This window comes from Zalophus californianus, chromosome 6, assembly GCF_009762305.2.
Source record: "Zalophus californianus isolate mZalCal1 chromosome 6, mZalCal1.pri.v2, whole genome shotgun sequence".
Taxonomy (NCBI): domain Eukaryota; kingdom Metazoa; phylum Chordata; class Mammalia; order Carnivora; family Otariidae; genus Zalophus; species Zalophus californianus.
The window spans coordinates 61,625,530-61,648,143 of NC_045600.1; the positions used below are offsets into that span (position 1 = coordinate 61,625,530).

General features: G+C 43.0%; 1 protein-coding gene across 1 annotated transcript; it reads left to right on the top strand.

Moving 5' to 3' along the window:
- The first annotated feature begins 17,272 nt into the window (after positions 1-17,272).
- LOC113909434 (60S ribosomal protein L7a-like) lies at positions 17,273-18,146 on the top strand. Its single transcript, XM_035728233.1, has one exon. It carries the CDS (start codon positions 17,287-17,289, stop codon positions 18,085-18,087), a length of 801 nt encoding a protein of 266 aa, XP_035584126.1. The 5' UTR covers positions 17,273-17,286; the 3' UTR covers positions 18,088-18,146.
- The last annotated feature ends 4,468 nt before the right edge of the window (positions 18,147-22,614 follow it).

Consider the following 22,614-nt stretch of genomic DNA (forward strand, 5'->3'; position numbering starts at 1 on the left):
AAATGTTAAAATCCAATTTAGGCCATTCTGCCCTAAATATCATCTCTTCTATGCCTCTCTTCCTTTGATAATATCTGCTAACGTACATTATAGGTGAGCAGTGCTTCAGAGAGAAGAGATTGAGGCGGTCTCTAGTGAGGGGATGAGGTGAGGAAAAGACAGAAGCAACACTGGGTTGAGGGTCTGTAATGTGGCTGGAAACATGACCTCAACCAGAGGACACCAAGAGGAGCTTAAGCTCCAGAGAATCCTCAGAGACATTGGGGATGAGTATTTGAACTAGCTGCTATTTGAATTTCAAAGAGTTTGAGGACATCCATACAGCTGACATTTATATTATACCTACATAAATATCACCTAAGATCCTTTGAGTTTTCAACAAATGGTACTGGGACAACTAGACATCTGCATGCAAAAAAAATCAATCTAGACACAGAGCTTACACCTTTCACAAAAAAAAATCACTCAAAATGGATCATAGACCTACATGTAATATACAAAACTATAAAACCCCTGGAGGGTAACATAGGTGAAAACCCAAATGACCTTGAATTTGCTGATGACTTTTTAGATACAGCACCAAAGGCACAATCCATGAAAGAAAAAAATCGATAAGCCGGACTTCATTAAATTTAAATTTTTCTGCTCTACGAAGGATACTGTCAAGAAAATGAAAAGATAAGCCCCAGACTAAGAGAAACTATTTGCAAGAGACATTTCTCTAAAAAAAAAAACAAAAAAACTGTTATCCAAAATATACAAAGAACAAGTTAAAACTCAACAATAAGAAAACAGACAACCTGATCAAAAAAATGAGCCAAAGACCTTAACAGATACCTCACCAAAGAAGATATGCAAATGGTATATGATCTGTACCCTCCACATCATATGTCATCAGGGAAATGCAAATTAAAAACAACAATGATATATCACTACAGACCTATTAGGATGGCCAAAATCCAGAACATTTCCAATACCAAATGGTGGTGAGGATACGGAGCAAAAGGAACTCCCATTCATTGCTGGTGGGAATGCCATTTTAGAAGATGGTTTGGCAGTTTCTCACAAAACTAAAAATACTCTTGCCGTATGATTCAGCAATAGTGCTCCTTGGTATTTACCCAAAGGAGATGAAGGTTATGCACACACGAAAACCTACACACAGATATCCATAGTAGCTTGTTCATACTTGCCCAAACCTGGAAGCAACCAAAACATCCTGCAGTGGGTGAATGGATGAACTGTGAAACATCTAGACAGTGGAGTGTCAAGCCATGAAAAGACATGGAGGAAGCTTAAGTGTATATTGCTAAATGAAAGAAGGTGATCTGAAAAGATACATACTGCGTGCGGTGCCTGGGTGGCTTGGTTGGTTAAGCACCTGCCTTTGGCTCAGGGCATGATCTCAGGGTCCTGGGATCGAGCCCCGCATCGGGCTCCCTGCTCTGCGGGAAGCCCGCTTCTCCCTCTCCCACTCCCCCTGCTTGTGTTCCTGCTCTCACGATCTCTCTCTGTCAAATAAATAAAAAGAAAAGAAAAAGTATATACTGTATGATTCCATCTATATAACATTCTGGAAAAGGGAAAACTACAGAGACAGTAAAAAGATCAGTGGTTGCCAGGGGTAGGGGATGTGGGGAGAGATGAATAGGTGGAGCACAGAGGATTTTTAGGGCAGTGAAATTACTCTGTATGATACCATAATGGTAGATACTTGTCACTATATATTTGTCCAAACCCACAGCATGTACAACACATAAAGTGAACTGCACTGTACACTATGGACCCTGTGTGGTAATGATGTGTCAATGCACGTTCACCAGTTGTACCAAACGTCACACTCTGGTGGGGGATGTTGAGAATGTGGGAGGCTATGCACATGTGGGTGCAGGGAGTATATGGGGAATCTCTGTAACTTCCACTCAACTTTGGTATAAACCTAAAACTGCTCTGAAAAGTAGTCTACTTTAAAAAAAAATCACTGGAGGAAGCGAGGTCTGAGAGGCTAACGAACTTGTTCAGGGAAAAACAGCCCATCTGTGATAGAAGTATGGCTCCCTCGACTTCTGCTTTCTGCCATGATGAAGTAAGAGGAACCAAAATCGCTGCCTGCCTTAAAACATTTTTTTTAAACTGGGCAAAAGCTGTGAAACAACAGTTTCAGACATTGGACAAGAGGCAGCAGAGAACAGTGATCTCTGAAGGGAAATAAAAAGATGAGGTCTACACTCGCTCTGGCTTACTGCCTGGGACGTTTCCAGGCGTGGTACAGAGAAAGGGAAGCTAGGTCCAGCCTTGCAGTCTCCCGAGTGAAGGAGACAGAGTTGAGAATTTGAGAAGCCTCGGGTGGCTGGAATTTGCAGGGCAGAGCACCAGAGAGATTGGCTGCACAGAAAGAGAGAGAGCTCCAAAGATCTGAGGAGGGTTCCCATCAAGTCTTTAGCTAAGTACTGATAAGCACATGTGAGGAAAATACTATTATCTTCCAATTTGGGAGCTCAGAAGTGAAAAGGAGTCTTAACGGGGCTAAAATCAAGGTGTCAGCAGGGTGGAATTCCTTCTGGTTGCTCTAGGGAAGAATCTGCTTCCTTTCCTTTTCCCTTGCAAGGCTGGCTGCACTCCTTGGCTCATGGCCCCCTTTCAGCCATATAGGGCCAGGTCTTTCACACAGCCACCTCTCTGGGTCTCCTATTCTGCTTCTGTCCTTCACTTACAAGAAGCCTTGGGATTGATTATACTGGCCCCACCTAATATAATTGAGGATCATCTCTGCCTCTCAAGGCCAGCTGATTAACAAACTTAAGTCCATCTGCAAACTTAATTCCCCTTTGCCTTGGAAGGTAACACATTCCCAGGGTCTAGAGATTAAGACACAGATCTCTTTGGAGGCCATCGCTCTGCCTACCACACGGTGTAGACTACTTGGAATTAGAATTTTGCCACCGCAGTGCCTTCCGTAAGGAGGACAGGAAGTTGTAGTCTGTTTCAGAGGGCAGCTTTTGCAACTTTGAAAAATGAAGTTAATATCCTCAAGATGTCTTTAGAGCTTCAGGAAGAAGTTTTTGAGCACTTCCAGATCCTTTTTAGGAGCACTCAAACATCAAGCGCATTTATTATTGTATTATTAGTACACTCGATTTCTACAAAGGACATGCAACATACTCTCATGCCATTCCTTGCCCTTTTATTATTTATTTATTTATTTATTTATTTATAAAGATTTTATTTTTAAGTAATCTCTAAAACCAACATGGGAACTCACAACCCCCAGATCAAGAGCCGCATGCTCCAACAACTGAACCAGCCAGGTGCCCTGAGAAAACATTTTATTTTTTTTTTTTATTTTTTAATTTTTTTTGAGTAGGCTCCATGCCCAACATGGGGCTTGAACTCATGACCCTGAGATCAAGAGTCACATGCTCTACTGACTGAGCCAGCCAGGCACCCCTCTTGCCATTTTTATTTTTTAATATTTATTATTGAATTATATAGTTGACATGCATTATGCCTTATACTAAATTTTATGAAATAAGGAGCCAATTGATACAAAAGCATTTATCCAATAAATGTGCCAGTGGGAGATACTTTTGCATTTGCACCTAATTCAGGCCTTGTTGAGGTACCCAGCCAGTGCCACAGGGCTTTGGTTCACTCAGCAGAAGCTTCAGTATAATCTCACAACATTTGTGGTTTAAGGAAGCCTTCCCATCCGCACTGCCCTTCTTCTTCTGGGGAACTAAATCAGCCAACTGAGATCAAGCACAGCTGATCTTTCCAAGTAAGACATCACCTCCCAATTGCTTCACCCTTCCCTGGTTTCCAGACAACAGAAGTTTGGAGGAGGTCTCCCACTCCTAGTACTCTTCATGGGGCCATTCTAGCATTTCTGAATTTTCTTCTTTCCAAAGTTACCTGATGTCTAGCTTTCCAGTCTCAAGACCAGCCCCTTTTATTCAGGGGTGGCTCAGGCCCTTGGCTTATAGTCAGTCTTCCATTCCAACTCAAGTTCTGTCAACTCAAGTTCTGTCATTCTCTTTGCTCTGCTCATCTCAAGTGACAATGCCTCCATGTGGTTTTAGCCCCTCCCTTCATGGTTATAACCTGACCTTGCTGTCACCGGGAAGTGCTACTCCACTGGAATAATAGATTCCAACGCCCCACTCTCTGGCCATGGCATTCTTTTTTTTTTTTTTTTTTAAGATTTTATTTATTTGACAGAGAGAGACACAGTGAGAGACGGAACACAAGCAGGGGGAGTGGGAGAGGGAGAAGCAGGCTTCCCGCGGAGCAGGGAGCCCAATGGGGGGCTTGATCCCAGGACCCTGGGTTCATGACCTGAGCCGAAGGCAGACGCTTAATGACTGAGCCACCCAGGCGCCCCTCTGGCCATGGCATTCTATTCTTCCATCTCCCTGACTCCGTTATCCTCCCAGCCCCTGCTTTAGTCGAACTGCCTGTCATAAACAAATTAAAATCTCAGTAGTTATGTTAGTTAATCTTTGCTATCTAGTAAGCCATCCTAACCTTTATTGGTGTAAAACAACAACCATTCCATTATGAAGCACTAGACTAGGTCTGTGGCAATGGCAGAGGCAAACGAGAGCACGCGGATGCGCGAGTGACCTTTAAGGCCCGAGCATGCTGTCAGGTACCTCCACTCACATGCTACCAGCCAAAGCAAGTCATATTGTCAAGCCCAAAGTCAAAGGGCCAGGAAGTACACTCTGACCACAATGAGGCCTTTGCAAAGGTGTTGACACGGGGGGCGGTGGTTAAAATATCGGGGCCAATAATTCAGTCAACCACAGTGGCTCACCACAACAAGAAGATTTTTCTCGCTCATTTCACAGTTCAGTGTAGTCAGCAGGAGAACTGTGTTCTAGCCAGTCACTCAGCTTATGGGACTTTCCCATCTCTTTTGGCTTCATAGTTCTCTGCAGGTGTGGAAAGACCAAGTAGGAGGATCACAGCAGTAGGCTGAATACAAGTCCCCAAAGATGTCCATGTCCTAATCTCTAGACTCTGAGAATGTTATCTTACATTGCAAACGGGACTTTGTAGATGTGATTAAGGATCTTGAGATGGCGAGATTATCCTGGATTATCTGGGTGGTCCCTAAATGTAATTGCTAGAGTCCTCATAAGAGGGAGGCAAGGTCAGAGGAGGAAGAAGATGTGAGGATCAAAGATGTTGGGGTGAGGAAGGGACCATGAGCCAGAGCATGCCCAGGCAGCCTCCAGAAGCTAAAAAAGGCAAGGAAATGGATTCCCCACTAAATCTCCCAGGAGGAACCAGCTCTGTGAGCACCCTGACTTTAGCCCAGGGAAACTGATTTCTGACTCACAGCCACTAGAAGTAAGAGAACAAAACCGTGTTGTTTTAAGTAACTAAGTCTGGTAATTTGTCACAGAAGCAGGAGGAAAACTAATACAATCATAAAAGAGGTTTTCCACAAGCAGCCCCGTGCACATCTTTTTCACTCACATCCTATTTGACTTAGTCACACAGCTGCTCCTATCTCTATGGGGTCTGGGCGATGTAGTCTCTTTGAGTAGCCAGGGAAAAAAAGAAGAGGGTTTGGCGAATACTTCCTCCACAGCCCCTCACGGATCCACCAGCCAGACGGAACGTCTCTCACCTCCTCGAGGGCACCACACTCCTGCCCCAGACCAGACCTTTACAATTACTGCAATTGCCGTCTTGTGGTGAATCCTGTGGCAGGTGATGGTGGTCTTCACCCAAATTTCTGAGACCCTCTCATAGCAAGTTTATGCAAGGTATGGGTTCATTAAATGCGAGGGGGAGATAATTATCTTTAATAATTTAGAATTTAATGGATGCTGCCAATATGCCTTTAAAATGGGGATGCACGTGTTCTGGCTTTCCTTTTTAGAAACTGCAAGGCAAAGGAAATTGTGTAAATAGCAAGGTCAGAGAAGTGACTAAAAAATGTGGTTGTAGAATACAAAAGAGTGAATAATTCAATACATTTGCTGTCAAAAGCAGAAAGAAACCTCAAGAGGTCGTTTGGCCCAACTCTCTGCTTCTGGGAAGGCTCAGACCAAAATCATCCCAGCTGGGGCAAGGGTGGGGTGTGGGGTGGAGGAAGGATGGAGACAGGAAGAGGGGAGTGGGGGTAGGCTCTATTCTGTTCTACGATTTCTAGGAATGGAGAAAGCATTGTATAGACCTTTTCAAAGTTTTGTCTGAATCCTCAGAATATCTCTAAAGTAGCTAACATATTAAATATCTGCTAGGTGCCTTACACATGGAAGACCTGCGGGTCTTCCCCTCTCAACTTAGCTCTCTTCTGACTTTGAGGAAGGGCTGAGGAGTGGGGAAACTTCTGGGCCTCGACCATATTGCAAGGAAAGCTACCTCAAGACTTCTCTCTGCCGGATAGGGCTGAACTGCCAGGTTAGCATGGGGCAGCCTTTCGGACAACTCATCTCAGAGTCCTCAAACTGATCAAGAACAAGAGTGTCTTGGGGTGCTTGGGTGGCTCACTTGGTTAAGCATCCAACTCTTGATCTCAGGGTTGTGAGTTCAAGCCATGCATTGAGCTCAGGCTCCATGCCCAGTCTACTTAAAAAAGGGGGGGGCACCTGGGTGTCTCAGTTGTTAAGCGTCTGCCTTCAGCTCAGGTCATGATCTCAGGGTCCTGGGATAGAGCTCCGCATCGGGGTCCCTGCTCCGCGGGAAGCCTGCTTCTCCCTCTCCCACTCCCCCTGCTTGTGTTCCCTCTCTCACTGTGTCTCTCTCTGTCAAATAAATAAAATCTTTAAAAAAAAAGAACAGGAGTGTCTCCCTATTACCAGCACATGCGTCCGTGAGTCTGATGCCCCTATTCCCTTCAGACCTAAACTCTGAAGAGAGGAAATCAGGACCGGAGTGTCTATCTATGCCCCGCTCTTTTGCTTTCCCTTCTCCCCCGTCAGGGCTGAAGAGGGCTGGAGACACTGTCTCCCTCTCCACTCCAGCCTCCCACCCAGCAGGGCCTTAGGAGCAGGCAGGAATCTCTTGTTTACAGTCAAGGGAGCTCTATGTTCGAACCCCTCCATCAGCCAAGTATCCTGCAACAAAGGGCAAGTGACTGCTCTCTCTTGCTCTGGGGCAGTCAGCCCCAGGCTCAGGCCAGAGATGGAAAGATAGGTAATAAAACTTAGGAATGGGGCGCCTGGGTGGCTCAGTTGGTTAAGCGACTGCCTTCGGCTCAGGTCATGATCCTGGAGTTTCAGGATCAAGTCCTGCATCAGGCTCCCTGCTCAGCAGGGAGTCTGCTTCTCCCTCTGACCCTCCCTCCTCTCATGTGCTCTCTCTCAAATAAATAAATAAAATCTTTTTTTAAATAAATAAATAAATAAATAAATAAATAAAACTTAGGAATGTATTTATAGTCAATATTTTAATATTTACAGAAGCAAGTCCTATTTTATTAAGAAGTGGAGAAGCTGGGGCCCCTGGGTAGCTCAGTTGCTTAAGCGACTGCCTTCAGCTCAGGTTATGATCCTGGAGTCCCAGGATCAAGTCCTGCATCAGGCTCCCTGCTCGGCAGGGAATCTGCTTCTCCCTCTCCCACTCCCCCTCTCATTCTCTCTCTCAAATAAGTAAATAAAAATCTATTTTTCAAAACTATAAAAAAAAAAGTGGAGAAGCTAGAACTCAAATGAGCTCTGTCTGATTCAAGTGTTTGCACTTATAGAAGTTATTCTTGAACTTTTCTGCTCAAGGCCAGCCTGGCTTTATAATATATTTCCCAGCTTTTTCATTCCATTTTATTGCAACTTAATTAAAACTATTTGTTGAGGATCCATTAAGGACTCCTTACTATGCTACTGTGATGGCTGACTTCCCACCCTCAAGATGTCAGTCCTTTGGGGCTTCTGCTGGCCTGGGTTCTGCTGGCCCTGGTCCTGCATTATTGCCACCTCACGTTTGAACATTTTCCCCTCTGTAAGTGAACCCTCCGTGAATCTCTTGAGTGTGACATCTGTTTCCTGTTAGAATCCTGACTGAGAGACAGGAAGTCCATAACTCCCCTGCCAGAACTCACATGGTAGGTGGCTAGCTGAGTTGTGTGCCCTTCCACAGTGCAGACTTGCTGCCCAGTCCGGGAGTTACTGTCATTTCCCAGACCTTCTTGTGTCAGGACAGACCGTGTGACTGAACGTAGCAGAAGAGCTGTTCCTACCACCAGGCCTGGCCCACAGAAGCTTCCCACTTGATCTGAAGCTCTCTCTGCCCTTGTGCAATCGCATCTGAAGCTCTAGGGCAGGCATTATCCTTCTGTGCCATGGATACCTGAATCCCTTTTCAGAATCATGGTTGTTGTTTTTTTTTTTTTTAAGATTTTATTTATTTATTTATTTGAGAGAGAGAGAGAGAGAGCAGGGGGAGGGCAGCGGAAGAAGGAGAGAGAGAATCTCAAGCAGACTCCCCTCTGAGTGTGGAGCCCAACTTGGGGCTTGATCTTATGGCCCTGAGATCATCACTTGAGCCGAAATCAAGAGTCAGATACTTAACTAATGGAGCCACCCAGGCACAACCTACCCCGTTTTTAATAAACTTTTTATTTTGGAATACGTTTAGATTTACAGAGAAGTTGCAAAGATAGTGTCTTAGTCCATTTGGGCCACTATAATGAAATATCATAGACTGGATGGCTTATAAACAACAGAAATTTATTTCACACAATTCTGGAGGCTGAGAAGTCCAAGACCAAGGCACTAGCAGTTTCAGTGTCTGGTGAGAGCTCACTTCCTTATAGACAGATGTCTTCTTACTGTAACTTCACATGGCAGAAGGGGTGAGGGGTCTCTCTGGGGCCTCTTCTATAAGGACTCTAATCCCATTCATGGGAGGCACTAATCACCTCTCAATACCATCACATGGGGCTCTAAGATTTCAACATATGGCTTGGGTGGTGGGGGTGGGGGACATAAACATTCAGTCCATTACAATAGTAGAGAAAATTTTCTTATATTCCCCACTCGGTTTCAGTGTCCTCCAATCTTATCATCTTACATTACTGAGGCACATTTGCCAAAACTAAGAAACCAATATTAGTGTATTATCATTAACTAAACTCCAGACTTTATTCAGATTGAGCTCATTTTTCCATTAATGTCCTTTTTCTGTTCCAGGATCTAATGAAGATACCATGTAGTACTTAATTGTTAAGTCTTCTTAGTGTCTGGGATCTCTGGGTGGTTCAGTCTGTTGAGCTTCTGCCTTCAGCTCAGGTCACAATCCCAGGGTCCTGGAATCAAGTCCCACATCAGGGTCCTTTGCTCAGCAGGGAGCCTGCTTCTCCCTCTGCCTGCCGCTCTCCCTGCTTTTGCTCTCTTTCTGACAAAGAAATAAATAAAATATTTTTTTTTTAGATTTTTTTTTTTAATTGAGAGCGAGAATGGTAGAGAGAGAGCATGAGAGGGAAGAAGGTCAGAGGGAGAAGCAGACTCCCCGCTGAGCAGGGAGCCCGATGCGGGACTCGATCCAGGGACTCCAGGATCATGACCTGAGCCGAAGGCAGTCGCTTAACCGACTGAGCCACCCAGGCGCCCCTAAATAAATAAAATCTTAAAAAAAAAAGTCTTCTCAGTGTCAGTCTTCTCAGTGTCCTTTGATCTGTGACAGTGTCTGTATTTCCCTTTTTTTTATTTAAGTTTACTATTTTTTTTTTAGTAATCTCTACACAAAATGTGGGGCTCAAATCCATGCCCCCAAGGTCAAGAGTCACATGTTCTTCGGACTAAGCCAGCTGGGCACCCATGTTTTCCCTTTTTTTCATGACCTTTGACAGGTACTTTTGAGGAGTATCAGTCAAGTATTTTGTAGAATTCCAGAATAATGTTTTAAATGCATAAAATAGGATTATAAAGAAAACAAGTCATATTGAAATATAGGTATTGGAATTTTTTTAAATTGTGATATAATATCATATGGGTTTTTATTAACACATTAAATAATTAGAACTAGTGGTAAGTCTAGTAACTATCATAACTTTTAAATAGTGGTGAGTATAAACATTATTTCAAGATTTTGTAACATCTGTAATATAACATGAAAATCTGTGATTTCTTTTGGTGGCAAAGTCATGAGTACTACTGTGGTTTGTTGCCTACAATAAAAGCTACAGAAAATAAAGATGTAAATTTCTTTCCCATCCAGTTTACAGATTCTCTGAATTCTGTGACCTTCATGGCTGTCCTAAAAGGGATGGCAGAACCAGAAGATGGGAGGGGACGGAGTTCCTGAATATCTACATACAGCAGGGAATCCACTCCCAAACTCTCCCCTATTACTGAATACATTTTGCATAAGTAAGAAATAAATCACACAGGGTTACACCATTTAGGTTTTGGGTTTTTCTATTAAAGCACCTAGCATGATCTTAACTAATACAGATCTTAACCACTAAACTTGATACACACACATACACACACACATAATAACTAATACAAAAGTACATATATTAGTATTAACTGAAACTTTTTTTAGGATTTTATTTATTTATTTGAGATCGAGAGAGAGTGAATGAGAGAGCAGAAGCAGGGGGAGTAGAGAGACGGGGAGAAGTAGGCTCCCCACCGAGCAAGGAGCTCGATGTGGGGCTCGATCCCAGGACTCCAGGATCATGACGAGAGCCAAAGGCAGCCGCCCAACCAACTGAGCCACCCAGGCGCCCTGAAACTTTTTTTTTTACAAGTAACCAAAAGCTTCATCAAAAAGGGAAATATTACTAGAAAAGTACTGGAGTATTTCACTCAATACAAAGAGAAGTCAAATCATAAGACTTCTTAAAGGGAAAGGGTCAGAGCAGCACCAGGGGAACCTCAGCAGCAGTATTCTGGGGTCCTTGTATCTTACAATAAGCCCTGCCATTAAAGTGACTCAGCTTCCAACTCTGTCTCTACATGTCTCTGCTAAAATTTCTTTTTTTATCCCTGCTAAAATTTTTTTTTATTTTTTATTTTTTTTAAGATTTTATTTATTTATTGGACAGATAGATAGAGAGCACAAGTAGGCATAGTGGTAGGCAGAGGGAGAGGGAGAAGCAGGCTCCCTGCTCTGCCGGGAGCCCGATGCAGGGCTCGATCCCAGGACCCCGGGATCATGACCTGAGCTGAAGGCAGACGCTTAACCAACTGAGCCACCCAGGCATCCCTAAAATTCTTTTTTTAAAAAAAAGATTTATTTATTTGAGAGAGAGAGTGAGAGTGGAGGGAAGGGGAGAGGGAGAGAGAGAGCGAGAGAACCCTCAAGCAGACTCCCTGCTGAATGCAGAGTCCAGCGTGGAGCTCGGTCCCACAACCCTGAGATCACCACCTGAGCCGAATTCAAGAGTCTGGCACTCAACTGACCTAGCCACCCAGGTGCCCCTCCCCTGCTAAAATTCTTAAGCAGAGGAATCTGATTGGCTCAGCCAGTTTGAGCCAGCTGTTCTCCTCTGGTCCAGTCAGTTGTAACACGGGTTTACTATCCATGATAGACACATGGCTTTGGGGGACCCACTTATCCAGAGTGGGATAGGTAGTTCTAAGAAAATGATAACAATATCATTATAACATCTCAGTTTTTGCCACATGTCAGATACTCCTCCATATGCTGTATATGGATTATTTGAAACCTCCTCAAACCCTTTGAGATAGAGGTACATGTTATTTATTATCCCCATTTTAAAGAAAGGGAAACCTTGGGGAGCCTGGGTTGCTCAGTTGATTGAGTCTCTGACTCTTTTTTTATTTTAATTTTTTTTTAAGATTTTATTTATTTATTTGAGAGAGAGAGAGCACATGAGAAGGGGGAGGGTCAGAGGGAGAAGCAGACTCCCCGCCGAGCAGGGAGCCCGATGCGGGACTCAATCCCGGGACTCTAGGATCATGACCTGAGCCGAAGGCAGTCGCTTAACCAACTGAGCCACCCAGGCGCCCGAGTCTCTGACTCTTGATTGCAGTTCAGGTCATGATCTTACGGTCATGAGATCGAGCCCCACATCGGGCTCTGCGCTGAGCAGGGAGTCTGCTGGAGATTCTCTCTCTCCCTCTCCCTCTGCACCTCCTGCTCCTGCTTTCTCTCTTTCAAATAAATAAATCCTAAAAGAAAAAAGAACAAAACCGGTTAGGAAATTATTCAAGGCTCCACAATAGTTAAATGGCAAAGCTTAGATTCACACTCAGGAAGTCTGACTCCAAAGACTATGTATTGTTATGTATGAGGAAACGCGCAGAGAGAGAAAATGGCTCGCTCACAGTTACAAGTCACAGAGCCAGCATCTGAACACAGGAGACCATCCCCAGAGTCCACATCCTTTCTCAACCATTACAGGTAAAGAGAGAGTGGTAATGGAGGACACTCCTTGACCAATCTTGAAGGGTGACTAGGATTGGGAGCGGCAAAGATGAGAAGAGAAGTCAGTTCAGGCAGTGAGATCAGAGAAGGACCTTACACTACCTACACATACCAAAATCTGGCCAGATCCCCTTTCTAGACCAGACTAACTTTGAGTCTTTACTCACTATAATGAGAGGAAAATTAGCACCATAAACCAAAGGGCTTCCTGGACCTGCCATTTTATTCTCTGTGGAACACAATGACCAAACACTGTTCACACCCACTCCTGAACTGGAAAGCTTCGTGTTTCTGGAACTCTTGGGCCCAGTTATGTCTGAGCAATGGTACCAAAGGGACAAATAGAAGGGGGTTCCCAGGGCCTATGACTGAGACTCCACGGGGTATTTCTAGGCCTTTTGCTCTGGGAGCTAGAATCATTCCCTGAACCCTGTATATTTCCTTTCTTGGGACTCCTGTGGCAGAGGTTGAGGCCCCCTTCCAGGCTTCCTGGGACTTAACCCCATTAATCTTTGCTGGACAATGGTTCTTGCCCAGCTACCCTTTGATCCTAAATAAAAGGATAAGCTACTCCTAGAAAGATTAAAGCAGGAGGGTGAGACAGCAGGTTTTCCAAACAAGGCATGGGGCTTGTATAGATTACTGATTCTCCTTTATGCAAACATGCAGATACTTTTCAGAAAAGAATGCAATGACCTTTTGAAATATCTTCTTTAAAACTGTGTCTATAAACTCCTAAGAAAGTAATTCCCCAAAGTCACTTCATTCTTTTTTTTCTAATTGAGATATAATTCACACACTAGAAACTGACCTCCTTTAAAGTACACTATTCAGTGGTTTTAGTACATTCACCATGTGCAACCATCAATACTATCCAATTCCGGAACATTTTCATCACTGTAGAAAGATACCACATACCCATTAGCAGTCACTCCCTATTTCTGCCCCAGCCCTGCCCAGCCCTTGGCAATTGCTATTTACTTTCAGAGATATATGTGTAAAGGGACAATTTCACTTTATTCTGACCTTCCTCCTTAAAAAGCACATCGGCTAAGATCTGGCAGAGCACGGGCTCCTGGGTGGCTCAGTTGGTTTAGCGACTGCCTTCAGCTCAGGTCATGATCCCGGTGTCCTTGGATCGAGTCCCACATCAGGCTCCCTTCTCGTCAGGGAGTCTGCTTCTCCCTCTGACCCTCCCCCCTCTCATGTGCTCTCTCTCTCTCTCAAATAAATAAATAAAATCTTAAAAAAAAAAGATCTGGCAGAGCACATTTATAATTAATGCCTTATAAAGCATGTTTATAGGGGCACCGGCTAGCTCAGTTGGAGGAGCATGTGACTCTTGATCTCTGGGTCATGAGTTTGAACCCCATGTTGGGGATAGAGATTACTTAAAATAAATTAAATTTTTAAAAATTAAGCATGTTTATGGAAACCTGTTAATAGTCCCACGGAACTTTTTTTTAAGCTGCAGTACCTCACTCAATGTTGCACATAAGAGGGCTCAATCCAGAGGCACTGGGTGGCTCAGTTGGTTGGGCACCAGCTCTTGATTTCAGCTCAAGTGATGGTCTCAGGACCGCGAGATAGAGCCCTGCGTCAGACTCTGTGCTCCAGCTCAGCAGGGAGTCGCCTTGAGATTCTCTCCCTCTTCCTCTGCCCCTTCCCTGACTCATGCTCTCTCTCTCTATCTCTCTCCCAAACAAATCTTAAAAAAAAAAAAAAAAAGTGCTCAATGCAACTACCAAACTGAAATTTCATCCAGGAAACCTCATCTGGTATTGGAAAAATTATAGAAACCATCTATGTGAGGGCGCCTGGGGGGCTCAGTCGTTAAGCGTCTGCCTTCAGCTTAGGTCATGATCCCAGGGTCCTGGGATCGAGCCCCGCATCGGGCTCCCTGCTCAGCGGGAAGCCTGCTTCTCCCTCTCCCACTCCCCCTGCTTGTGTTCCCTCTCTCACTGTGTCTCTGTCAAATAAAGAAATAAAATCTTTAAAAAAATAAAAAACAAAGAGGGCACCTGGGTGGCTCAGATGGTTAAGCGTCTGCCTTCGGCTCAGGTCATGATCCCAGAGTCCTGGGATCGAGTCCCTCATCGGGCTCCCTGCTCCTTGGGAGCCTGCTTCTCCCTCTGCCTCTCTCTCTCTCTCTGTCTCTCATGAATAAATAAAATCTTTAAAAAAATAAAAAATAACAAAATGGTTAACGCAGCATCCAACAATTTTGTTAAATCTTTTAAAATTCTTTTTTTGTGGGCGCCTGGGTGGCTCAGTTGGTTAAGCGACTGCCTTCAGCTCAGGTCATGATCCTGGAGTGCCGGGATCGAGTCCCGCATCAGGCTCCCTGCTCAGCGGGGAGTCTGCTTCTCCCTCTGACCCTCTTCCCTCTCGTGCTCTCTATCTCTCGTTCTCTCTCTCTCAAATAAATAAATAAAATCTTTAAAAAAATCCTTTTTTTGTATGATCTAAAAAAACACAGCTCTACCTTATGTTGCATAATAGGTATGTTCTTGAAAATCTGAGTAAAATGTAATTTTTGTAAATTAAGTATTTTAGATTTTTTTTAAAAAGACTCTTTTTTTTTTTTGAAGATTTTATTTATTTGACACCCACAGAGAGAGAGAGAGGCAGGCAGAGGGAGAGTGAGAAGTAGGCTCCCCGCTGAGCAGAGAGCCCGATGAGGGGCTCCAACCCAGGACCCTGGGATCATGACCTGAGCCGAAGGCAGACACTTAACCGCCTGAGCCACTCAGTCCAGCGCCCCAGTATTTTAGATGTTTGAAGGTTTTCTGACTTAAAAAAAGTCAGAACGATGTCTGGGTAGAAGTCTTCTGACAAGTAATAAACAGTAGGGTTCTTAGCTGCTCTACTGTGCCTAGAATGCAAATAACGTCATTACACTAGATGTTTTATTTCAAAAATTGTTTGAAAGATTTGCACTCTTTATTTCTGCTTTTCCTGTAGGGCCTGAATCCTCAAGTGAGATAATGGAATATTACAAAAGATGAAAGAAAATATGTCTAAACACAGCTTGGTTTCCCTTCTCCTAAAGCATTTAACATCTGGGACTATGGGGGTGGGAAATCTTGAATTATTTTAATATTACTTTAATTTTTCTAGCTACCTATGAGTGTCATGGGTTAGGCACTTCCCTGTATTTCTTGCAGGTTTCTGTCTTTTGCTTCTACTGCAGCTCTCTGATGGAGGAATGAGGTTATCAAATTATCAATACTGAAATACGACTTAGAAATGATTTAACCATAATATATGTGCTGCTTTGGTTCTAGGCATGGAGCAAAGCCTCTATCCTTATCAACTCATGTTTAAAATAGGCAAAAGAAAGCGTGCTAGACTTCAGTGTAATGATCTTTGGCTTCTAAATGGAATTCTTCCAAATAGAATTAGAGGTACTGACATTAATCAATAAATCTGCATGTGCTCTGGGATCAGGGTTCTGTAGAGATTATGTCACCTTTTCTCTTGGCCCTCAGGCACTATGGTCAAGATTAGTTTAGCTAGTTCACTACTGGTACTGATTCCCAGATCTGAATCCCAGGAAAGTGGGAGCTGATTGTTTCCCTAAGAGTAATTTTCATCTCTGGAACATTGACTTTTCCACCCTCACTCTCCTGAGACATGATTTTTATTTATTTATTTTTTTGATCTTCTATATATGGTGTCTGTGTTGTTTGCTTGTTTATTGATTTATTTAAATACAGTGTGGTTTGCTTTTTTAACTCTGAAGGTATGGGGGAGGATCAAGGAGCAATAAGATTGACAAATTTATTTTTGCTCATCTGATGTGGTCCATTAACTTAAGTCAGTAACTTTCAATCTAAAAACTTACTAGAAAAAAAAATTGTGGATATTTATGTACTTGGGATAGGTAGGGTCTTTCTTGGTATTATCACTGAAATAGAAGGCTAAAGGAGAAGAGGGATAGATCTAAGTATATTAAATTTAAAAACTTATGGTGTCAACATCATACCGTAAAACTTAAAAGGCGAAGTTAAATAAAACATGTATCTTTACGGCACCTGGGTGGCTTAGTCGGTGAAGCATCTGCCTTTGGCTCAGGTCATGATCCCGGGGTCCTGAGATCAAGTCCCTCTTTGGGCTCCCTGCTCAGTGGGGAGCCTGCTTCTCCCTCTGCTGTTCCCCCTGCTTGTGTTCTTTTTCTCACTCTCTCTCGCAAGTAAATAAATAAAATCTTAAAAAAAAAAAGGATTCAACAAATGGTGTTGGGAAATTGGACAGCCACATGCAGAAGAATGAAACTGGACCATTTCCTTACACCATACACAAAAATAGACTCAAAATGGATGAAAGACCTAAATGTGAGACAGGAATCCATCAAAACAGGCAGCAAACTCTTCGACCTCAGCTGCAGCAACTTCTTGCTAGACATGTCTCCAAAGGCAAGGGAAACAAAGACAAAAATGAACCACTGGGACTTCACCAAGATAAAAAGCTTTTGCACAGCAAAGGAAACAGTCGACAAAACCAAAAGACAACTGACCAAATGGGAGAAGATATTTGCAAATGACATATCAGATAAAGGTCTCGTATCCAAAATCTATAAAGAACTTATCAAACCCAACACCAAAAGAACAGAAAGTCCAGTCAAGAAATGGGCAGAAGACACGAACAGACATTTCTCCAAAGAAGACATCCAAATGGCCAAGAGACACATGAAAAAATGCTCAACATCACTCGGCATCAGGGAAATACAAATCAAAACCACGGTGAGATACCACTTCACACCAGTCAGAATGACTAAGATTAACAAGTCAGGAAATGACAGATGTTGGTGAGGATTCAGAGAAAGGGGAACTCTCCTACACTGTTGATGGGACTGCAAGCTGGTGCAGCCATTCTGGAAAACAGTATGGAACTTTCAAAAAGTTGAAAATAGCTCTCCTCCAGCAACCCAAGATGCCGAAAGGGAAGAAGGTGAAGGGGAAGAAGATGGCCCCGGCCCCTGCTGTCGTGAAGAAGCAGGAGGCCAAGAAGGTGGTCAATCCCCTGTTCAAGAAGAGGCCCAAGAATTTTGGCATCGGACAGGACATCCAGCCCAAAAGGGACCTCACCTGCTTTGTCAAATGGCCCCGCTACATCCGGCTGCAATGGCAAAGGGCTATTCTCTATAAACGTCTAAAAGTGCCTCCTGCAATTAACCAGTTCACCCAGGCCTTGGACCGCCAGACAGCTACTCAACTGCTTAAGCTGTCGCACAAGTACAGACCAGAGACAAAGCAGGAGAAGAAGCAGAGATTGTTGGCCCAGGCTGAGAAGAAAGCTGCAGGCAAAGGGGATGTCCCCACTAAGAGGCCACCTGTCCTTCGAGCTGGGGTTAACACTGTCACCATCTTGGTGGAAAACAAGAAGGCTCAGCTGGTAGTGATTGCACATGATGTGGATCCCATTGAGCTGGTGGTTTTCCTGCCTGCCCTGTGCCGTAAGATGGGGGTTCCCTACTGCATTATCAAGGGGAAGGCCAGGCTGGGCCGTCTGGTCCACAGGAAGACCTGCACCACTGTCGCCTTCACACAGGTCAACTCGGGAGACAAAGGAGCCCTGGCAAAGCTGGTGGAGGCCATCAGGACCAACTACAATGACAGATACGACGAGATCCGCCGCCACTGGGGAGGCAACGTCCTGGGCCCGAAGTCTGTGGCTCGCATTGCCAAGCTGGAAAAGGCAAAGGCTAAAGAACTGGCCACCAAACTGGGCTGAGTGGATGCTGTTGAATTTTCTGTACATAAAAGTAATAAAACGTTGTGTTTCAGCCAGTGTCAAAAAAAAAAAAAGTTGAAACTAGAGCTACCCTACAACCCAGTAATTGCACTACTGGGTATTTACCCTAAAGATACAAATGTAGTGATTCAAAGAGGCACCTGCACCCCAATGTTTATAGCAGCAATGTCCACAATAGCCAAACTATGGAAAGAGCCCAGATGTCCATCGACAGATGAATGGATAAAGAAGAAGTGGTATATATATATATATATATATATATATATATAATGGACTATTACTCAACCATTAAAAAATGAAATCTTGCCAATTTGCAATGATGTGGATGGAACTAGAGGGTATTATGCTAAGTGAGATAAGTCAATCAGAGAAAGACAATTATCAATGATCTTACCGATAGATGTTTTTTTAAGAAACAAAACAGAGGATCATAGGGGAAGAGAGGAAAAAATGAAACAATACGAAACCAGAGAGGGAGACAAACAATAAGAGACTGTTAATCATAGGAAACAACTGAGGGTTGCTGGAGGGGAGGGGGGTGGAGGGATGGGGTAACTGGGTGATGGACATTAGGGAGGGCATGTGATGTAATGAACACTGGGTATTATATAAGACTGATGAATCGCAGGCCTGTACCTCGGAAACCAATAATACATTATATGTTAATTAAAAGAATTTAAATTTTTAAAATGTTAAAAAAAAGAAATTTAAAAAAACGATGTGTTTTATACTTTTTTGTTTTCAAGTAACAAACCAAAATACAAACAATGTCAATTTCAAACAATGGGGTTTGGTTAAATGCATTGATACATCTAGCTGATAGAATATTATTATACAGTTATTAAAATTAATGCTGAAGAATAGAAATATATCTAATAATATGATGTAATATTATCAAACATGATCTTGATTATGTCAATAAAAATACTAGATGAGGGGGGCACTTGGGTGGCACAGTCGGTTGAGCATCCGACTCTTGGTTTTTGCTCGGGTTGTGACCTCAGGGTTCTGGGATTGAGCCCTGCGTCTGGCTCTGCACTCAGTGCCGAGTCTGCCTGAGATCCTCTCTCCCTCTCCCTCTGCCCCTCCCCACCGCGTTCTTTCTCTCTCTCAAATAAATAAATACATCTTTTAAAAAAAATAGTAGATGAGGGGGGCACCTGGATGACTCAGTAGGTTAAGGGTCCAACTCTTGATTTTGGCTCATGTCATGATCTCAGGGTCGTGAGATCAAGCCCCGAGTTGGGCTCCTTGCTCAGCATGGTCTGCTTGAGATCCTCTCTCCCTCTGCCTCTGTGCCCACCCCCCATCCATGCACACTCAATCTCTCTCTCTCTCTAAATAAATCAATAAAATTAAAAAAATAAAAAATACTAGATGAGGCATATGCATGGGAAAACATTTAAAGGCTTATTTACCAAAATATGAACAGTGATTATCTCCAAGTGCTGGATTATAAGTGATTCATTTTGTCAGAGCTGCTATTGCTAGACATTGGCAATGAACCACAGCTCCCAGTAGGCCATGCAATCACAAAGGTAAACAACCAATACACTTACAACCATTCTGTACCCATGCAACCATTCTGTTTTTCACTTTCAGTACAGAATTCAATGAATACATGAGATATTCAACACTTATTGTACAATAGGCTTTGTGCTAGATGATTTTGCCCAACCGTAGGCTCATATAAGTGTTCTGAGCATGTTTAAGGTGGGCTAGGCTAAGCTATGATGTTGAATACATTAAGTGTATTAAATGCATATTTAATTATGATATTTTCAACTTGCAATGGGTTTATCAGGCTGTAACACCACCATAAAGTGAGGAAGATCTATACTATGCCTAGAGACTTCTTATTTCTTGATTTTTTTGTTGTGAGCGCATAAATTTCTATTCTGCTCAGTTTATTCAAATTGATGTTTTCTGTTACATGCAGGTAAACACATCCTGATTGACATAATTGGAAAAAACAGAGTTCAGCAATCTTCCTGTAGAGAATTTTGTTGTAACATAACTCCCAGGGAGGAGGCAAGAATTGGGACCTAAAGGTTGTCCAAAACAAAAAATGACCTAGAACTTGAGGAACTGAGGAGTTGGCAAAAATACATTTTGGTGAAACCTTCTTTGATCAGAATGTGATAAAAGGAATTAAACAGTTTTCTGCTAAATGTAACTAAATAATCACCATTTCATATTTTTTTATTTTTTCTTCTAGAAAAAAACTCAGTTTTTGTTTGACAAAAATGTTCAAAGCAAATACATTTTTTGATTTTCAAAACTTAGAAGTGACTTATTTATTATTCTCTAAAAGTTTACTTTTCTCTAAAATTTTCCAATACATTTGTTTTTGAAGCACACTGTTGGGTGTCTACTCCCAATTGTAGTATTTTATTTTCATGTAGCTAAATCTATGAAATAATCAAATTGTGATTCAACACAATTTGCTCATGAAATTTATATAGAAGTAGGCAATTTCATAAAAATCTATTAAAACAAGGTGAAAATCGATTATTTGGTTAAAGGTACTAAGGAAGGGGCTTCTGGGTGGCACTGTCGGTTAAGCATCTGACTCTTGGTTTCAGCTCAGGTCAGGATCTCAGGGTCCTGGGATCAAACCCCATGTCAGTCTCCATGCTTGGTGTGGAGCCTTCTTGGGATTTTCTCTTCCTCTGTCCCTCCCACTTATGTGTGTGTCTCTCTCTCTAAAATAAATAAATCTTAAAAAAAAAAAGTACTAGAGAAGTGGTTCAGTTTTAATATCTTCTTGATTTATCTTATAAGTAGCAGAAAAATCTGTTGTGTGAGCTTGTTTTAATTTCTTTTCCTTTGATATTCCTTAAATTCTGAAACTGCCTTTTTAATAGTTGTTAGTATACGTTTACTGATAATTCCTTCTTATTATTTACAAAATATAGTTTGTGACCTTTACCCAGAGAGGTAGGCTCAGGTATTAATGAATAACTTTATTATTTCAAGGTTGGGTTCTCTATTCATGTGAGTTTTCAGCCATTGATTTTAACTGCTGTAATTACTAAATGCCTTTGTTGATAATTTTATTTGGCTACTCGTATTTTAAAACTTGTTTTTAACTAGTGATTTCTAAGTTTTGACATTTGATAATTTGAGTGTTTCTGTACAATGTTTCCGGACTTGGCTTAAGTGTTGAAACCCTTGGTTAATGACCAGAGACATTTCGGTGGTCCTAGGTGGGACTTCTCAACTTTTGTCCACAGGACACACTTCCCCTCCTCTCAGTTGTACGCAAATCCTGCTCATTAGTTGTAGCTTCACTCCTCTCTCCATCTAGGAAGCAGAGCTCTACAGGCATTACCTTCAATCCAAAAACAAAATAGGAAATATTAGGAAATATTGGCACTTTTCATCAGCAACAAATTACCAGAACATTCCTCCTGACACTTCATCACACTACACTGACACCACATGATGCCTCATGACTCCCAGTGAAAAACACTACTCCAGTAGTTATTACAATGCACTGGAAAACAAGAAACAAAAGACAAAAAATAAAGCCACCCCCACCCAATTGGAGAATAACCCTTGTCTGGGCAGTAACTTAACTTCTCTATGCCTCCGTTCTCCCTACATACAAAATGAAAGCTACAAGAAATTCTCATGAAGAGATTAATAGCTTAACGTTATTGTTTTGAGAGCTTCAATTCAACAAGATAGGACAGAGGGCCTGGCAAAATAGGAAGAGAATCTAGTGTGGAGGGCCTTAAACGCTAGGCGGAGGAGTTGGATCTTAATGTAATAAAGATGTGTAAAGATCATCGAACAGGGTAGCAGCCTTATCATCGATGTCTGTCTTAGGAGGAAAACCGGCAGCAGGAGGTAGAATGGAGGAGAGAGAGATGGAAATAAGAAAAGTTAAGAGGGTATTGCAAAGGTCCAGACAGATGCTGTGGAAGGGAGGAGAGGGAGCACTGGGACCAATTTAAGAGGTGAGACAGACGATTTGCAGATCCAACAGAATTTGTTACTAAACGGTGTGACGAGTGAGGGAGAAGAAGGAGGATTTGAATAGGACTTTGAGGTTTCTGGTCTGAGAAATGTAAAGAGGCTGATGCCATCAAGTGCCTGGAAGCACAAAGATGGCATGTGCGCGTGCGTAACAGGTGACACGGGGCAAAGGCCAAAGAATGATTTTGCCCCGTCTTTTTTTTTTTTTAATTGACAGGGAGAGCACAAGCAGAGGGAGAGAGAGGGAGAGGCAGGCTCCCCGCTGAGCAGGGAGCCCGCTGCGGGACTCGATCCCAGGACCCTGGGATCATGACCCGGGCCGAAGGCAGCGGCTTAACCGACTGAGCCACCCAGGCGTCCCTTGTCCCGTCTTTTGAATTGCCCGTGGAGGGATCATGACCCGGGCCGAAGGCAGCGGCACCACCCATGTGGTGCTGTCCGGCTGGACAGTTAGAGTAGGTCTGGAGGCACTTGTTCATAAAAAGGAAAGGAATCCTCTTGTAACGCGAACAGGTCATTTTT